The sequence below is a fragment of the Eleutherodactylus coqui genome, chromosome 8, assembly GCF_035609145.1.
Source record: "Eleutherodactylus coqui strain aEleCoq1 chromosome 8, aEleCoq1.hap1, whole genome shotgun sequence".
NCBI lineage: Eukaryota > Metazoa > Chordata > Amphibia > Anura > Eleutherodactylidae > Eleutherodactylus > Eleutherodactylus coqui.
In genome coordinates, this window is record NC_089844.1 from 65,475,375 (window position 1) to 65,495,947 (window position 20,573).

Genomic DNA, 20,573 nt, shown 5'->3' on the forward strand with positions numbered 1-20,573 from the left:
ACTCCTTGTAAAAACTGTGATATGGTTTACCATGTAAGCTTATTAGAACTTTATAATAAAAATAATCTTGGCACAATCTTGACAGAACCGATGTAAAACCCACATGCAGTTTTGGCAGGTCTCTGATTGGTAGGAGTACAGCTTTCTACACTATAAAATGTAGATTTTGCTGTGGTTTCCCATGATCAATCCACTCTTGACCTCAATAACTATGTTTTATCTGTTGACTGTCGTACAATACAAAAACAGCAAAATCAATATGTCTGACAATACCCTACAAAACATTACTATACCACCACCAAATATTTAGATATAGGGGTGCGGAGATAGGAGTTGCCAGAGGGGACCCCATTACAGATTTTGCATCAGGAGTTTTATGTTACATCTCAGTCCAACATAGGTACAGCTTGTAGTTCCGGGGAGCTCCAATTACAAAATCTTAAACAATGCCCTACCTACGATGTGCCATTTATACTACTGGTGTCTTATGTGGTAGATGACGCCTTATGGGCTCCCTCAGGAATTAGGCCAGGGTGCAATTCCTTTCTCTCTACCACCTATACCACCACTTTTTCCTTTTGCAAGGGGAATGCTAATAGAAGAACACATTACCGATACAGCTGGAAAAACCATCATATAAAGTGTTTTATTGTTTTTATCTTACTGGATGTTCAGACAATTCTCGTATTTGGTGTCTGTATGTTCAGGGAATAAGTCAAGTAATAGGATGTTTTTGTTAGTCCAGGAAAGAGGAATTGCTATTAATGTGATAAATAGGAAAAGGAAATGGATATTGTAAGATCACTTCATTCTGATCTGATAGCGAGCGGTCGCTTTTTCTCTACATGTCACAGTTCATCTGCCATATCTTGATATTTCCTAAAAACATTCATTTATGCTGCATATAATCCTTAGCCCACAATCAATTTAGCTGATCCACGGCCGTAATGTATTACTAGCCCCCCCCCCCTCTCTGCCTCCTCTTCACCCCACTGCACTATTTGCTATGAGGAGAGGTGGGACGGGAGCAGGGCTAATTCTCGAAACTTAGCCCTGCCCCCGTTCCGTCTCCTTTCATTGCAAATAGTGCAGAGGGGAGGAGAGGGGGTGGAGAGGAGACAGAGGGGGCGGGAGCTCAGTTCCTGCTCCTGGCTCTTCCATCCTCCCCCCCCCCCCCGCAGATGAGCACGACGTATATCGGCTCGGCGTGAAAACCGAGCCGATATACGTTCGTGTGAATGCAGCCCACGGTAGCAATCTTGGAAGTTATGCAGAGCAGCCATGGTGAAATCTAATTCACCATACATGATCTGTACAGCTCTGTGAGCAAAAGACAACCCACCTCTATTCGCTGGATAGAGTGAGGAGCCTGGATATTCTGACGATTATGAAAATAATTCTGCTAAATGACAGTTTATAACCACTAAAATAGTTTTTTCTCCATTGTATTCACAGAGGAAAATGAAATGTCAGATGAGATACAGAGTGAAAAAGTTTATTTTCCAAAAATGTCACCAGTTTAACCTAGAAAGAAGTGCAGAGCTGCCTTAAAAAGTTCAAGATAGACAAATTCCCAATGGCATACACCCCTGGGTTCTAAGGGAATTAAGTAATGTGATAGACAGACCTTGTTTCTTATATTTAATTATTATTAAGATCTCTCCCATAATCTACCAGGAGTATGGCAGCAACGTCTGTAAGAACAGTGAAACTATAGGCCCATTTAGACCTGACGATTCTTGCTCAAAAATCGCTCAAAGCCGTCTTTTGAGCGAGAATCGTTGGGTCTAACTGCACTGACATCGTGCAGTTTTCGTTAATGAGTCGCTGATCGTTCTATTTCACGATGCTGAAAGAGAACGATCAGCCTTATCAGATGATATTGTTTCAGCCGTATCCCGCTCTGTGAACACAGCCAGGGTATGAAGAACACAGTGGTCCAGCTGTGTTCTGCATACCCCGCATGGAGCGCACAGCTGTATACCAGCTGAGCGCTCCATTAACAGCCGGGGTATGAAGAACACAGCGGTCCAGTTGTATTCTGCATACCCCGCTCTGAACGCTCGGCTGTATAAGAGCCAAGCGCTCCGAGAAGAGAGCAGCTGGATGCAGAAGACAAGCAGCCCTGCTTAAAGCGCTCAGCTGTATTACAGCTGGACGCTCCAAGAAGACAACAGCTGGATGCAGAAGACAAGCTTCACAGGATTTTGGAAAAAAGTTCAGTTCATTTTGAATTAGTTAGAATTGAATGAGAAATTAATAAAAACCCATAAAACTACTGTTGGACACTGTTTAAGAAGTCCAAGGACAACATTAAAAAAAAAAAAAAATCAGCTCACCCAATCCTGCAATTCATGATTGCAGCCAGTTACCAATGCTGGGGAGTGCACGTCAGGGGCGTAACTATAGAGGATGCAGGGGATGCGGTTGCACCCGGGCCCAGGAGCCTTAGGGGGCCCATAAGGCCTCTCTTCTCCATATAGGGAGCCCAGTTCTATAAATAAAGCATTATAGTTGGGGGGCCCTGTTACAAGTTTTGCATCGGGCCCGGGAGCTTCAAGTTACGCCTCTGGTGCACGTGAATTCTCCATTGGACCTTTGGAGATATATAATTATATCCAAATTTTCTTTATAAAAATCCCAGCACTTCTGTTAAAAATTAACTTTTATTCATTGCATCATAAAAATGATCCAGGCAGATAACAGCCCGCACATTTCAAGTGTTACTGCTCTTAATCATGGCATACCAGTGATTGAAACGCCTTACTTTAAAAAGCAATACTAACCAATCAAGCAATACAGATCACATGATATGTAAATGTTTTATTAACACCACAAGTGTCAGAAGAAATGAGGAGAGTACAGGATTTACCCCCCCCCACCCCCCTAAAAAAGAACCCCCCCCCCAATATTTACCCTCAGTCAATGTATGATAAATTGTTCTTATAATTTAAACCACATGGAAATCTATTGTCTAACTCAAAAATACAAAAAGATTCTCTATGTTAGAGCTTCCTCTTTCTATCACCTCCGCGGATGGGGTTGAAAACCCTTTCCACACCATTGTGTCAGAAGGAGGAAAAAAAAAATCACAATTATGCTGGGAGATGAAGCGCTCAGCAGCTCCCAATACGTGTTTAGCTTCCCCATTATGTATGGGAACAATGTGTTCAAGAATTCCCCGCGTTAGTTGTCTGGTCACTGTCACGCCAAGCATTGAATGATAGATACAAGATATTCACTGCTGCAATTTGTGTTATAACTAGAGATGAGCGAGTATACTCGCTAAAGGCAATTGCTCGAGCGAGCATTGCCTTTAGCGAGTACCTGCCCGCTCGAGACTGAAGGTTCGGGTGCCGGCGCGGGGGAGCGGTGAGTAGCGGCTGTCAGCAGGAGGGTGCGAGGGGGGGAGGGGGGGGGAGAGGGAGAGAGAGATCTCCCCTCCGATCCTCCCCGCTCTCCCCCGCAGCTCCCTGACCACCGCCAGCACCCGAACCTGCAGTCTCGAGCGGGCAGGTACTCGCTAAAGACAATGCTCGCTCGAGTAATTGCCTTTAGCGAGTATACTCGCTCATCTCTAGTTATAACTAATATCAAGAAAACATGTGCCTTCCACATTGGTAAATCGGTGCAGTGCGAGTGCGAAACTACATACTTTTCAAATATTCCTCCCACACTTAAAATGTCCATTACGGTGCAACCACCATTTTCCTTTTATATTAGGTATGAACAGGCTTGGTGGCAACTGATTTTTTTAGGGCGCGTTGCCTTCTTGCTACTTAAAATATCTGTTAGTATCTCATCTTGGAACAGCACTCAAATGTCTCTCCTTGCAATGTCCATAGCCTGTTTATATTCCATGATATAAACAGTGGAGAAAGTTACATCAGACATATGTGGGGTATTTCTTATGTTCCAATCGGAACAAAAAAGAAAATTATCCATCTATACCCCGAATTTATCTGCTTAGCTCCATTTAAAACCCAACCTGTATAGCCTTGTTTGGTGAATCTATTCGTAATTAATTCTTCTTGGGTGTCAAAAACCTCAGTGTCTGAACACACTCGCTTATGTCTAATAAATTCCACAACTGGTATATACTTTACTGTATGTGGTGGATGACTACCGGAGGTATGGAGAATGCTATTCCTAGCTGTATCGTTGCGGTAGAGTATTGTGGCTAAATGTCCTAGTTCAGAATTTCCCCATAATGTAATATTCAAAAAATTTATAAAATGTTTTGAGAAATGGTAGGAAACTGTAGATTAGCATCATCATTCAAAAAGGAAACAATTGGATATTTGGTTGGTATCTCCATTCCACACTATCAAAATATCATCGATAAAACGACCATACCAGTGAACAGGGGCATAGTTAAAGGCTCATGGGCCCGGGTGCAAAAGTTTATTTTGGGGACCCTCAACTTCTCTTAACCCCTTTATACAGAGGCGTAACTTGAAGTTCCTGGGCCCCAATGCAAAACCTGTAATAGGGCCCCCAACTATAATGCTTTAGTACTGGTCTCCCTATATGGAGAAGAGAGGTCTTATGGGCCCCCTAAGCCTCCCGGGCACAGGTGCAACCGTATCCCCTGCATCCTCTATAGTTATGCCAGTGCCAGTGAATATAATGGAGATACACATTATTTGAAAGGACATTATTTTCCTCCCACCAAGAAACAAACAAATTACGGTAGCAAGAGATGGAGAGAATTTGGCCCCCATAGCTGCTCCACATATCTGTAAGTAATACTGCTGATCAAACAAAGTAATTGTGCTCTAACAAACATTGACCTTAATAATGTACTTGGTCAATTCACAGGTGTATTTGCTGTAATTGTATAAATGAAATGCTAGTGCTGTTAATGCGATATTGTATGGTAAGCTGGAATATAGGGCTTTGATGTCACACGTTAACTATGAAAAGGACTTTCTCCATTGAAAATCCTGAAAGAACTCTAGCACCTGTATCAGTATCTTTGATGTAACCTGCCGCTCAATGTACCAGGGGTTGTAATAAAATATCCACCCATTAACATATATTTTCAGAGAGACCCCAATTGCAGCAATGATGGGATGCAATGGTGGTCTATTGAATGACTTATGAATCTTAGGCAAGCCATGAAAAATTGATGTGACAGGATGTTCTATACACAGGGGTTTTGCCTGCCTATCATTGATGGTGCCTAAATTAACATAATCTTCAATGATATTTTTAAGTTCACTTCGAAAATGCTCCACCGGATTATTGGTTAACTTTCTAGAAGTGCGATTTTCCTCCAGAATTTCCAATGCTGAGTTTCCATATAGCTTCCTATCTAACACTACAATGGCACCTCTGTTATCTGCTTTCTGTATGATTAGATTACTATTATTTTTAAATTCACTTACAGCTAACCTTTATTGATATGACAAATAATGTTAGATTTCTCTACTTCTAGTAGCGTCAAATAATTTAATGAGGTCTCTTTCTACAGCTGCCTAAAAATCACCAGCAGCTTCTACCCTTGAATGAATAGAGTAATACAATTACCTATAGGGATATCAATAGAGATGAGCGAACGTGCTCGGCCACGCCCCTTTTTCGCCCGAATACTGCGATTTTCGAGTACTTCCGTACTCGGGCGAAAAAATTCGGGGGTCGCCGTGGCGGCGCGGGGGAGTTGCAGCGGGGAGTGGGGGGGGGGGGGGAGAGGGAGAGAGAGAGGGCTCCCCCCTGTTCCCCGCTGCTACCCCCCACGCCGCCACGCCTCTCCTCGCCCCCCGGCGCACCCGAGTACTTTTCACCCGAGTAGTGAAGTACTCGAAAATCGCGGTATTCGGGCGAAAAAGGGGCATGGCCGAGCACGTTCGCTCATCACTAGATATCTACAGTCTGAATACCCTCCAATCTGCACTAATTTTCTATTGCCTTAATGAATAAAAGTTAATTTTTTAACAGAAGTACTGTGATTTTTATCAAGAAAACAAGGAACATTTGCATGAAGTTTTGTATGTTCTCTTTGTATTTCTTCTCCTCCTCTGGAGAAGTAGCATGGTGACTTGCCATGCTGGATTTCTAGGTTCATATATCTGACCAAGGACAACATCTGCATGGATTTTGTAAAACCCTAGTACTGCAAGGCAGTAATACTAACCACTGAACCACATCCATTGAAGCACTAGCACCAGGCTCTTAGACAATGTTCAGTACTACTTTTAGGGGGGTTATGAACTGCCTGAGGTTTGGGTTCTCCCTGAACCACACTTTTAGCAATGTTCAACCCGAAAAAGGGTCCCACTATTTCAGTTCACTCAACACAAGTGATTATCTATCACATAACTTGCAAAAATAAATGCGTTCTACCACCGATGCCTAGAACAAGCTTATCTCAATGCAGAGGCACTATATAGAGAATTGCAACAAAGCTCAATACAGGTGCAATTGCTACACAGTAGAAAGTTGGTATTATAGTTGTAGCGGAATTGTGTTTAGCAAAAATTCAGACAGTTCAATATGCTTTACCTTTATATTTTGGCCTTGTAGGCTCTCTAACTATATTAAAAAGTCTTCGTTTTAGGCAAAAACCATTAGTAAATCACTGCCCTTAAATAAAACATACACCAAATAATGAGATTCATATAGCTCTCACTCACGTAGGAACAAAAGTCTTAAGGAAAGGTATATGATATGAACCCACCAGATGTGTGACAACAGTGGGTGTCACACCAAAATCCAAATAAGCCCTCAAAGGTATAAATTACTTCAAGAACCAGACATCTATAAATTCAGAGAACAGCTGCCTCTTCAGAACACATGGAGAGTGGTCAGTCATAAGGCATATAGAAACCGGAAAAAGGGCTCAGTGAAACAGCTTCTAGGGAATGATAATGTATGTGAAATGGAATGAATAAATACTTACAAAGTGGGGGAAAGGCTCAGTAGAAACTGAACCTAACTCCCTAGTAGGATAGCCAAATGGAACCCTTGCATGGAAAAACCAAGGAAATTCCATGATAGATGCACAGAAGGCCTAATTGGAAAAACCAAATACAGGTAACTGCTCTGCTCAATGCTTTTCAGGGTTACATGATACCCCTTCCTCAGGAATTGATCACTACATAACATAACTGTCACTTACTTTATATCTGAACTGGATTTCAAAAGCATGACCAATTTATAGTGTTCTAGGCATCAGCATCCCAGTAGCAATTTCCCATGTAGAGATGCATGTGCTCCACGTGACCTGTGACATCATGACTGAGGACACCCCAACCCGGAACCTCAAGCATTGCCAAAAGAAATCAAGCACATAAAAGTATTTGCCGCAAAACTCAGCATGCAGTTACATCTCACGCAGATATGCAAATGACTAGAGTTGTGGCGTGATTAGATGAACGGTTTTGTCACCTGAGGCCCTAAAAGTGGTTTCACCCTTGTGTCTCCCCCCTTTCAGTTTAATCCCATTACTTCTAGCCTTTCTAGACCTCTTTTTTAGCTTGTGTAGAGCTTGTTGACCACTAGACATGCCTCTACAATGCAAATGAAGAGATTCTGTATCTGTTAGAACCAGTTCCAGGTGCCTGGCTAAAAAACATTTGGTCTCACAACAACTATTATCTGTACTGCCTTTGACGCCCACTGTCACCTCAGTTTGCAGTGGTGTCATGAATGACAAAACTGGACTGCTACAGAGTAGAACTAGTTTGTCTTCAGCGCCAAAACTAAGTTTAATTTGGGCACTGACAATGGCCATATTCATGTCTGTAGACCTTGAGGTGAGCGCCTCAATCCTGCCTTTGCTGTGGAGCAGCACACTGCCCCCACTGCTGGTGTGATGGTATTGGGGGCCATCGCATACAACAGTCGGTCACCCCTAGTAGTGGGACAAGGGACAATGACAGCTAAGCGATATGTTCAGGACACCCTGCAGCCACATGGAAGCGGCCATGAGAGGCAACATAAGAGGCTTTTTCAGCTAGATAATGCTTGGCTGCACACATTTATTCCTTAGTGACCACCCTATCGTGTTTTTATGTCCTGCCATTGCAGGACGTGTATGGAGGGAGTTAGCGCTGCTATCTCCCTCCATACATCGCTGGTTTCAGCTGTATATTACAGCTGACACCTGTGGGAAACAGCTCCGTTCGGCCGTGCAGCCGATCCAGACTGTTAACTCTTTAAATGCTGCTGTCAAATCTGACAGCGGCATTTAAATCCCCTGAATGACGAGATCAGGAGAACTGTGCGGGTGTCATGGCAGCCGGGGTCCTTCTGAAAGTCCTCAGGCCTGTCATGTCAGAAAGCTTATCAAGCCATCCTCTTAGGGTGGCTTGATAGGCTGCCTGTCAGAATGCAGTATGATGTAATGCTATAACATTACATCATGCTGCATAAGCGATCTAAGCATTGCAAGTTGTGGTTTCCCTGGGGACTAAAAGAAAATCTAAAAATAAGAACAATAAAAAGTTTTACTATTATTTCAAAAAAATATATAAAAGAAAAAAAAACCTGTTGCCATATTTGCAATAAAAAATCTAAATAAACCAAAAATACATATTTGGTATCGCTGTGTCCATAAAAGTCAGATCTATCAAAGTATTGCATTACTTACTGCACACAGTGAACGTCGTCTGAAAAAAAAAAAAAAAAAAAAAAGAAAAAAGCCAGAAATGCGCTTTTTTGGTCACCCTGTTGCCAAGAAAAAAAACCTAATAAAAAGCAATCAAAAAGTCCTATGTATTTCAAAATGGTACCAACGGAAACTACAGGATGTACCACACAAAATAAGACCCTCATACAACTATATCAATGAAAAAAATGTAAAAGTTATTGTGCGCAGAAGATGGAGAGAGAAAATAATTTAAAATATATATATATATCTTAAAAAACTGTAAATAGTACAGCAGGAAAAAAAAAACGATACAAGTTTGGTACCATAGTAATTGTACTGACCCATAGAATAAAGCTATCAGGTCATTTTTGTTGCAGTTTGTGCACCGTAGAAACAAGACGCGCTGAAAAATGGTGGAATGTCATTTTTTTCCCATTTCTCTCCACTTAGAATTTTGTAAAGGTTTTTCAGTACATTATATTATATGCTACATTAAATAGCACCATTGAAAAATACAACTCGTCCCGCAAAAAAACAAGCCCTCATACAGCGACGTCGATGACTAAATAAGAGAGTTACGATTTTTTAAAAGGTTGGAGGAAAAAAAGATAATGGAAAAAAGCAACAAAATTAGGTCACTAAGAGGTTAAAGGTGTTGCAGGAATGCCTCCACAACAGTGCCACACATCTGTTGCCTGCCCCTTCTCCAGATTTATCGCCAATAGAACATGTTTGCATGATCTAGAGGCTCAGTTAGAGGAAATGGGGACCGATAAGCCACAGAATACCATTCAGGACCTGTATGCCTCCATGCCTGCCTCTTGTATCCAAGGTAGAGGCAGTCCAGCGGGCTACTAGAGTCTCCCTTCAAGCATTTCGTTTTCTGCCATAAATCACCCTTTTGCTCTGATATTGGAATCACTTACTTATATCAACATTACAAGCACAAGTTTCATTTGGGTCCGACAACTCCTACAAGGTGCTTGATTTTTCTCTGGCAATTAGTGTATATAGTTTACTGGATATTTGGATGGGAAGGAGGATACTTAAGGGTGGATTCAGATGACCGTATATCGGCTCAGTTTTCACGCTGAGCCGATATACGGTGTCCTCATCTGCAGGGGGCGGAGGATGGAAGAGCCAGGAGCATGAACTAAGCTCCCACCCCCTCTCTGCCCCTCCGCACTATTTGCAATGAAAGGAGGTGGGATGGGGCGGGGCTAAGTTCAGAGAATTAGCCCCGCCCCATCCCACCTCTCCTCATTGCAAATAGTGCAGAGGGGCGGAGAGGAGGTGGGAGCACAGAGCACTGCTCCTGGCTTTTCCAGCCTCCCCCCCTGCAGAGAGAGACAACGTATATCGGCTGGGCGTACAAACCGAGCCAATATACGTTCGTCTGAATCCAGCCTCAGGATGAATATCATTTTTTTGAGAAGCATCCACCCATTTGTGCCGAACATTTACATCTTGCCAAAGATCCATAAGTCTAGAGAAAAACCACCGATTGCTGCAGGCATGGAGTCATTGACGGATAATCTCTCATCTTACATTGATAAGCTATTGCAGAGAATTGTTATTCATCTCCCTTATTTCCTGAGAAATTCTAGTCCCTATTGAACAGATATGTGGTGGGTCCCTTTAGATATAAATTCTTTATATGTAAATATTTCCTATGATTTAGGTCTTCAGGTCATTGGTAAATTACAACTAACAGACCCCCTAACGCACAATGCCCAAAAAGAATTCATGCTAGATGTTATTTATGAAATTTGCCCCATGTTATTTGCATTTGTTTATGGGGAAAACTCACTTTGTGAGTATTTATTCACTCCATCTCACATACATCATCATTCCCTCTGGGTTGCTCCGCTAAGCAGTTTTTTTCTGTTTCTATAAGCCTTAAAGGGGTTGTCCCACGAAAGCAAGTGGGGTTCAGCACTTCTGTATGGCCATATTAATGCACTTTGTAATGTACATCGTGCATTAATTATGAGCCATACAGAAGTTATTCACTTACCTGTTCCGTTGCTAGCGTCCTCGTCTCCATGGTGCCGTCTAATTTCAGCGTCTAATCGCCCGATTAGACGCGCTTGCGCAGTCCGGTCTTCTCCCTTCTGAATGGGGCTGCTCGTGCTGGAGAGCTGCTCCTCGTAGCTCCGCCCCGTCACGTGTGCCGATTCCAGCCAATCAGGAGGCTGGAATCGGCAATGGAACGCACAGAGCCCACGGTGCACCATGGGAGAAGACCTGCGGTCCACCGTGGGTGAAGATCCCGGCGGCCATCTTCGCAAGGTAAGTAAGAAGTCACCGGAGCGCGGGGAGTCGGGTAAGTACGATCAGGTTTTTTTTTTAAACCCCTGCATCGGGTTTGTCTCGCGCCGACGGGGGGGGGGGCTATTGAAAAAAAAAAAAACCCGTTTCGGCGCGGGACAACCCCTTTAAATAAAACATGACATTATTTTCTATAACACTTGATATAAGCATAGACTAATCACGCACAATATAACATAGCAAAGTCTTATTCTGGACAGGCTAGTATTGTATCTATGTTTGGTGGTGAGTTAATTTTATCTTTGATTCTTCTGCAAACCCCCCGATCCCAGTCTAAAATACAGCTATCACCACTATATATAGGTTCTCCAGCTGTCCTTTTCTGTCAAGTGATTAGAAAATCTATTGGAATGATACAGCAACAGCAACCCTGGTGATATATAGAAACTCAGGAAATATCCCTCCCTATGCTTGCAGTAATTCACACTGTAATATCTGGGCCATAATTAACCCACTTAAATACTAGTAAAGGGGCGCTAGCAAAGTGTCCACAGCTGTTGTCACTTTCAGTCTACTACTGAGCTGTGAAGGAAAAGATTTGTCCACAATACAAGTCTGACTCCCATGTACACCGAGTAAACACAAAATGGTCTTAAATACTGTTACCCCCTTGTGTGGGTTGCACATAGAGGACCCCTGTGCAAGAACAGTATGTGGTCAGCTGGTGGCACTGTACCAACTGCCATTGGGGGCTCAGCTTGAAGCCTCTGTGCGCCGTTCTGTCACATTTGATGTGAAGAATAGCACGGCAGGCAGTATTTTGGCCATCAGAACAAGAGAAACCACGTAAACCTTAACACACATCACTATAAGCCATTACGACACATCATCACTTACCATTGGTATCCTCGTTCAATGGATTCAGCAAAGCGTTCTGGTTTGTATCATCAATGGAAGTCACAATGCAGATATGAACACAGCCTAATTTGACAACAGTAGGGTAGCAGATATAGAGACCTTCTCTATGCTCTTTAGAAAATCCTCATGCATGTGTCAATTTCTCTGGTGTTGACAATCCGCCATTGATATTAAAGTATGCATATCATTTGTACAGTCCTTCTAGTTGACACTACTCCTTCATTGAAAAAGGCTGCAGTCCACTTTGTTTCTAGTCCATATGCTCATGCAGTGTGCAAACCAATGGACTCTAAATATTACTTACTGAATTTAATTTCCACTATGCCTGCAATTACAAGTGCCAGCCACTACACAGGATCAGAGCAGCGTCTCCTCCTCCTTCTGTGAATTTGCGGCACTGACCACATGCGCCAGCTCAGCTGATCAGCCCGGTTCCCGAACAGCAGACCCTGGCCAATCAACTATTGATGGCCTATCCTAAGTAATAGTATTTGTGCCTGGAAAATCCCTTTAAGCAGAAGTCACCATTCCCTACCCTGCGCTGAAAAGAGTTGCAAACTAAATATTTGACTCTGAATTGTAAGATGCAATAGTGCTTTGAACCATCAGTTACAAAGCTATGTAAGACGTATACACATGTCTATTCACACTTCTGCGGTATACCCATCTTGGTTGGATGTATGTATATAGGAACAGGTTTGCTACATACCAAGTTGTGCCCTGATTGTATCCATGGATGCTTGCTAGGTCACATTCTACAGATTAAGGTATTATGCACACCGGATAGCCTGCATAATGTCCCAAGGAGTCGCTATGGCTCTTTACTACAGAGTGTGGGAACTGTAATTACTCTGTATGGCATATATGGAAGCTTTACTTTAGGGGAGATACCGCTCTAATAGGATATGCAGAAGAACATGACCTTTTCCTTTCAAAATTTGTACTACATTGAAGGCGTACTTTATTGTAGGTTATAGGCCTATATTGGTGCCGTATTACTGCTCTGGGCTGCTTAGAACATGTACACAGTGTTATAATGTTGCGTGCATTATCCATTTACTACTCCAGCATTTACTACTCCTTTCATATTGGCAAGTGTGATGTAGAGGGTTACATTCATTGGGGGGGGGCTTATCCACCTTGCCTGCAGAGATGAACCAAGCAAGAGGACAGAACTAGACAGATATAAGATAAACCCCATAGTTACTCAACACACAGATATCACATGCTCACCCTACACACAAGATATGGGTTCTAGCATCTGCACACTTACAGATAGAAGGGGAATCAGGCATCCGCACACCTATGGATTAAGGGGCACAAATAACACTAAACATGAATTCCAATCCAGATCCAGGCCAACACCAACAGCCTACAACCATCTGACAGGACATAGAGCTAGAATCACAGACCAAAGTGGACCCAGACAGAGAGCTGCACAGCACACATCCTCACACAACCAGCTAGACTGCAGAAGGAACCACACCAAGGAATGGGCGTGACCGGGTTAAATATACTCACACCATGGCTGATTGGCCAAACAGGGGACACACCTCCCTGTCAACCAATTAGTCCATACACCATAGGAGATGTTACAGCAAAGTGGAGAGGAGGGCCCCAGTGAGGTATTTCCAACACTTTCATAGGTACCTTTTGCATCGACAGGTAAAAGGCAAACAGCAGAGCTGAAGGCATAGCCAAGTGGACCAGGCTGATGTCATAATGTCACTGGTTGCAGGACCTGTTAGGGATGTAACACCATAAGGCTGGGTTCACACAGGGCAGATTTGCCGCGGAAATTCCGCGCGGAATTTTGCCGCGGCAAATCCGCCCACGGCCGCTAATCTTGGAATTAGCCGGCTATGTGAACGAGATTTCTCAGAAATCTCGTCCACACGCGATGGCCAATCCGCTGCGGTAAGTCAGGCTGGAACCGCGGCTGCGGCCGTCGCAGCCGCAGTTTCAGAAAATGCAGCATGTCTACTTTTTTTAAATTTCCTCTATGGGAGCGCCGGCCGCAGCAGAAAAGCGAGCGGCCGGGCCACTTCAAAACCGCCGCGGGTTTTTCCGTGGCGGTTCTCCCGGTGGAAATCCCGCGGTTTCTGCTGCGGCCAAACTGTGGTATTTCCGGCGGGAATATGCCCCGTGTGAACCCAGCCTTAGGCTTCTTTCACATGAGCGCATATCAGCCGGCCATTTCATGGCCGGCCAATATGCGCTGTGATCTGATGCATTGGATTCCAATGTATAAGATCACATTGGTGTATTTGCGAGACGTAAAAATGCCCGGCTGGCCAATATAGCGCCGGGCGTTTTTACATCGAACCGAGAACATAGTTCTGGAACTATGTTTGGGCCGGAATACATCAGGCTGCTGCATGGGCTCCTATGGGAGCCCATGGCAGGGACCGTAGGTGGGAGGGAGTTTAGCGGGGGAGGAAGATAGGTAAGCCTGCGATGGGGTGGGAGGGGAAATGGGCGATGGCATGGTGCGGTCGGGCACATTTGCGTCGGCCTCACCAGGCCATATAAACGGGTGAACAAATGTTTGATTTGTGCGCCTGTTCACCAGTTTTTTCGCCCCCAATGTAGCGTATATCGGCCGGCCGTGAAAACGGACGACCGATATGCGCTCATGTGAAAGAAGCCTTACAATGGGTCCGTGAAAAACTGACCATTTTGACTGCAATTTCACAGCATTTTGCCGCCATGTGCAATGCATTTTTGCAAAAAAATGTGCAATTTGAATCAAATTTACATCCGATTCTTAGGGCGCATTCAGATGACTGTATATCGGCCGCGTATTCACGCCAGCTGATATACGGCGTCTCTCTCTGCAGGGGGAGGAGGCTGGAAGAGTCGGGAGCAGTGCTCTGAGCTCCCGCCCCCTCTCTGCTTCCTCTCCACCCCCCTGCACTATTTTCAATGAGGAGAGGAGGGACAGGGGTGGAGCTAATTCCCGACACTTAGCCCTGCCCCGTCCTGCCTCCTTTCATTGCAAATAGTGCAGAGGGGCGGAGAGGAGGTGGAGAGGAGGCCGAGACAGGGCAGGAGCTCAGAGCACTGCTCCCGACTCTTCCAGCCTCCTCCCCCTGCAGAGAGAGACGCCGTATATCGTCCGGCGTGAATACCCCGCCGATATACGGCTGTCTGAATGCGCCCTTATCTTGTATTGGACTATTGGCTCTTAAATAGAAGACTAAAACCTATGCTTTGTAGTGCCGGTAACTAGGATTCTAAGATAAGGATTCAACAGACAAATTAAATAAGGCTAAGCTATGTTAATAGAGAAGACACACAACTAGAAATAGTGTCTAGAGCAATACCAATTTCCTGACTAGTGATTTCCATGTCTGAGATGAGTGTTAAGAGCTTTGAGACTATTTGGTAGATGTCAATAAGCCTTATGATCAACAAGCTTTGTCACCTATGTAACACTAATCTTTGTACCAAGTAACTTTTGTATACGCCCTCTTCTTTCTGTATAAGAGTTGGTCATGTTGAAAATAAAGTAGAATTCATTGAGTTCTCACTGGAGAAGTGTCTTGACATAACATGGAGTGATTTCATGCTATTGATAGATAATTGCTAGAAAATCTTCTCATTACGGGCTTCCATACCTACCAATTTGGCACCTGGCAACGAGGTCATCAGATCGGCACCAGTATGGTCTGATAGCATCAGTCTGAGTGAAAAAAATCGCTCATGTGAATTTTCCCATTCAAATTGATAGTTTTTTTCTCATGCAAGTTCTGCCCATCTCAGAATCAGACAGAACTCACACGGGAAAATCGCTTGTGTGAATAAAGCCTTAAAGGGGTTGTCCCGCGCCGAAACGGTTTTTTTTTTTTTTTCAACCCCCCCCCCGTTCGGCGCGAGACAACCCCGATGCAGGGACCTAAAGAAAGCTTACCGGAGCGCTTACCTTAATCCCCGTGCTCCGGTGACTTCTATACTTACCGGTGAAGATGGCCGCCGGGATCCTCTTCCTCCGTGGACCGCAGCTCTTCTGTGCGGTCCATTGCCGATTCCAGCCTCCTGATTGGCTGGAATCGGCACGTGACGGGGCGGAGCTACACGGAGCCGGCATCCTGCACGAGAGGCTCCATAGAAGAAAGCAGAAGACCCGGACTGCGCAAGCGCGGCTAATTTGGCCATCAGAGGCCGAAAATTAGTCGGCACCATGGAGACGAGGACGCCAGCAACGGAGCAGGTAAGTATAAAACTTTTTATAACTTCTGTATGGCTCATAATTAATGCACAATGTATATTACAAAGTGCATTAATATGGCCATACAGAAGTGTATAGACCCACTTGCTGCCGCGGGACAACCCCTTTAAATCTAGATATTCATTCCTTCACAAGAGAGTATGCACATTTGTGTGCGCTTCAGTCCCGCATATTTGTGGAATGAACAATGCTTTTTTGCGCGCATATTGGCATGTTTGACTGCACTTTTTCCACCAGATAGGCACGTTCATTTAGATGTGGAAAATAAGATGCAGCGCTTGAAATGGCTAATTAGTTCCAGATCTGTTCTTTTTCCAGCGGAATTTTGCGGCATATTGCGCATCTTCTTGCATATTGTGCAACCCCCATTGACATCTATGGGGTCCTTTGATGCGAAAATGCACAGAAAAGTAGAGCCTGCTGTGGGTTTTTTTGCACGACTGAAATGCATGTGTAAAATACGGAAGTGTGAACGAAGCCATTGAAATGAATGGGTTCTATTTTCTGCATATTGCGTATGTAAATTTTATGCTGCATATTTTGCAACGTTCAGGCTATGAGATATACGTGCATGGCACACAGCCAGTATGCAGTGTCATTGCATATGGACTGCCCATTGCCATGTACCATCTTAGGCTGGATTCACATGAACGTATATCGGCTCGGTTTTCACGCCGAGCCGATATACGTCGTCCTCATCTGCAGGGGGAGGATGGAAGAGCCAGGAGCAGGAACTGAGCTCCCGCCCCCCTTTCTGCCTGCTCTCTGCCCCTCTGCACTATTTGCAATGGGGAGAGGCGAGACGGGGGCTGAGCTAATTCTCGGAACTTAGCCCCGCCCCGTCCCGCCTCCTTTCATTGCAAATAGTGCAGAGGGGCGGAGAGGAGGCAGAGAGGGGGCGGGAGCTCAGTTCCTGCTCCTGGCTCTTCCATCCTCCCCCCCCCCGCAGATGAGGACGACGTATATCGGCTCGGCGTGAAAACCGAGCCGATATACGTTCGTGTGAATGCAGCCCACGTGTGTATGGGCACATAATACGCGCCAAGATAGAACTTGCTGCAATTTTTTTAATGCACATAATATACGCAATTCGTGTTAGCGGCAACATAGCCACCTTTGTGATATTGGTACAGCGTATTACACACGCAAAACCCATGCATGTAATACGAAATTACCAGACGCTCGTGTGAAACAACTCTTAGCGCTCTGTTGGCTGATTGATGGTATGTTCAGAAGGGCAGATGATCAGGTGAACAAATGTCCAGAGACACCTTTGTTTCCCATCATCTGCTTATAATATCCTTTAGTTAATTACTCCTCAAAAATTAATTACAGCAGAAACATTTAAAGAGTTTTCGCTATCAGCTGTGGAGCCACAGGATACCAAACTCTTCTTTAGAACTTTAAGGAAGTTGTGTTTTTCAGATCAATTCTGTTTCCTGCACAGAACATCCCACCAAGGCATGTAATGTAGCAGATGTGATAAATTCCCATCCCCCACCCACCCTCCAAAACATACACATCCTTCTTACATTACTACAAGCTTCCTTCAGTCTCATCTGATTGTGAAATACAATAATGAATGGAATTGTTTGCATTCAGTACAAAAGCAAGTCCAATTCTACCATCTAATCTATGGTTCCTGTGGCTGATGTAGCACATTAAAGATAATACAAATAAAAAAAAACAAGAATTACAGTATTTCTTACAGGATTCCCCATTTCCATAATCAGTTCCAAAATTAAAAGGTGTGACAAAGTCACTAATTTGCTTCATACACTATAAGATGCCAGTACTCTATACTCCCCAAAAGTTCAAGTTGCAACAAAACGTACACATTTTAAAACTTAGATGCAAAGTCGCCAATCTCAGGAAATAAAAAAGAAGCAAAAGAAAAAAAATGTACAAAAGACAACTAATATATAAACTGCATTCTATTTACTTCCAGTCTACAGTAGCTGCATTCTTTACCCATTATCCACCCATAAAAGATGCTCTATGCTCCGTCTGTAACCATCTATGGACCTATCTAGAGCATCCCATCCGGTACAGAGAAGCTATGTGTAAACAGTCAACCCCTTTCTTGAAGTCGCAGCTAAGAGATTGAATTTTAACACATAGCATATTATAGTGCTAGATGTTATTTTATCTCTACCTATACAATATGGAGAAGCGCTTTAAGATATACAATATATCTATCCAATAAACCCTAAAGGGGTTGTTTGCAACTTTTACTATTGATAACTTATCCTCAGGGAGCTGTGGCTGTAGTACCAACTCTGGCAGCTGCAATATGGATAGCGCTGTCTGAATTCACAGCAGGCCTTGAAGTTAGCTGACTGGTGGGGATCCTGACCAGCGGACTCTCACAATCAACTGTTGATGACCTATCCTGAGGATAGATCTCCATTAGTAAAAGTCCCAGACAGCCCCTTTAATGTAATTATCATATTCCAAAATATTGGAACACCCAACAGAGATAGATATAGATGGATAGATATGAGAAGTTCATGATATGTTACAGTATGGTAATCACATGACATTGCAATGTTCTGCTATACGAAAAACACTGATTCTATAAAAGAGATTATTTCATGAAAAAAAAGAAAATTGGAAAACAATTAAAGCTAGGTAATCTATGATACTTCCTATTATGTCTAACTACAGTTCCCAGCATCCTGATGGGAGAAATTGCAGCAAGGATGTTTTCCGCTCTGTAGGACCACCATCGTAGAAATGGGTGCTCATTCATTCCAATGGCTCAATGTCCCTGTATTAGCATCACCGTTACTCAACCACTAACTTGGCTAAATCAGCTGATTATGGGGGATCCTTGTCATCAACTCATCTCAAAGGCACAGTTTAAAAAGTGGCTGTCTGAAGTGAAAACCCCCCCGCAGGTCTTGAGTTATGGAGTATCTGTTCAGTGTGACATCACAGCCTTGAAACATTTCAATTAAATTAAGCATTGAAACATAACGAAACTCTTCATTGCAAATGTATCAAGCAACTAAAATTGCTACAACGTAATGTGAAACATAAAGCCACGACAACATGTAACATCATGTACATCCCGGCCATAAACTCACCCACTTCCATCACTTCACATGTTCCATTAACATTATCTACAAGCTTGCATTTAAAAATCGTTCCAGGGTTGCTGACATCTATGCGTGTCGACAGATTCGATTTTGGGGCTCCGGCAATAATCCTAAAGTTAATAAATAATTAAAATACATAGTAAAAAAAAAATTGAATAAAAAATACAAAATAAACATGATGAGATTCAATAAAATCTAGTAGAACATGCATCATTCACATTCTTCAGTATGATGTAATGTAGAGGTTGCTGCAACCAACTACATGCTAGCAAACATTTCCTAGAATTCCTATGAACACTCACCACTTATCATCCCCAAAGCTGTGGAAAACTACAGAGTAGCCAAACAGTGATCCATCTGGTCCTTTAAAAACCAAAGGGTTCTCCACATCTATATTGTAAGTTCCAGCAGGGCTTGTAGTGAGAACACAGATCAGTGTAAGACTCCAGATGTGGGACAGTTTGAAAAGTTTGCAGCTTGCTTCTTGCTTCATGATGATTCCAAAACTTTTACTGCCTTCCCCAAAGTAATGTCTTCATAGCAATGGAATGATACTTGTGTGTACTGGAGCCTTGTGATTGCAGGGTAACTGTCTGTATCCAGCATCCAGCAGCCCATGTTGTATATCTAATGAAGAAAACTTTTTACGTAGCCGCCCACCAGTGCTTCTTCCTCCTCCTCCTTTCTTTAACAGTTTGCTGCTTCAGGACAGAGGCTTCACACAAGAAACCATTCCTAAATCCTGGATCTGGATCCTCTCTAGTAATTATGACTTTTGACTGCAGCACGGATAATATAGGACTACAATGTATTATTATTTGCAGTTGACTACTGCAAATACTCGGCCTTACTTATTTTAACAAGTAGTTACAGTAGAGCTGTGCTGCTCATGTAGTCAAAGAGGATCTTAGATTTTTACAAAGAAAGTTTCATGTAAATGAGTTTTGAACGTGCTTTAACTTTGCAACGTAACAGGATTTGGGGGACCATAGCTGTAGGACGGAGCCTTAGTTATATACCTTTACACATTTGCATAGCAATGTTTGCAATCAGTGTATATACTAGATCCATATAGATGCTATTTAAATGTAGTGCTTTATTTCTCGCTGGTTATATAGCACCCACATATACCGCAGGTGCTGCGTAGAAATTGTCGCCATTCACATCAGGCCCCAATGATAAATAAATGCTATCTACCTGCAGTCAAGATCGCAATGATCCAGAATTATAGACCAAATTTCACTATATATATATATATCTATCTATCTATCTATATATATATCTATATCTATATATATATATATCTATATATATCTATATATATATATATATATATATATAGATATATATATATATATATATATATATATATATATATTTTTTTTTTTTTTAGCAGAGTGAGAGGTGAAGTGTGGGACGAAAGGTATATCTTACGGAGACTACAAGCATCTGTGATGTA

General features: G+C 43.1%; 1 protein-coding gene across 1 annotated transcript in view; it reads right to left on the reverse strand.

The window, feature by feature from the left end:
* Positions 1-19,723, reverse strand: part of ITGA4 (integrin subunit alpha 4) — a 142,013-nt gene extending 122,290 nt beyond the window's left edge. Inside the window, exons 1-2 of the mRNA XM_066575759.1 lie at positions 19,417-19,723; positions 19,103-19,224 (exon numbers count right to left, since the gene is read on the reverse strand). Coding sequence (XP_066431856.1) covers positions 19,103-19,224; positions 19,417-19,607 — 313 coding nt within the window. The 5' untranslated portion in view covers positions 19,608-19,723. The remainder of the gene's footprint in view (positions 1-19,102; positions 19,225-19,416) is intronic.
* Between the last annotated feature and the right edge of the window lie 850 nt (positions 19,724-20,573).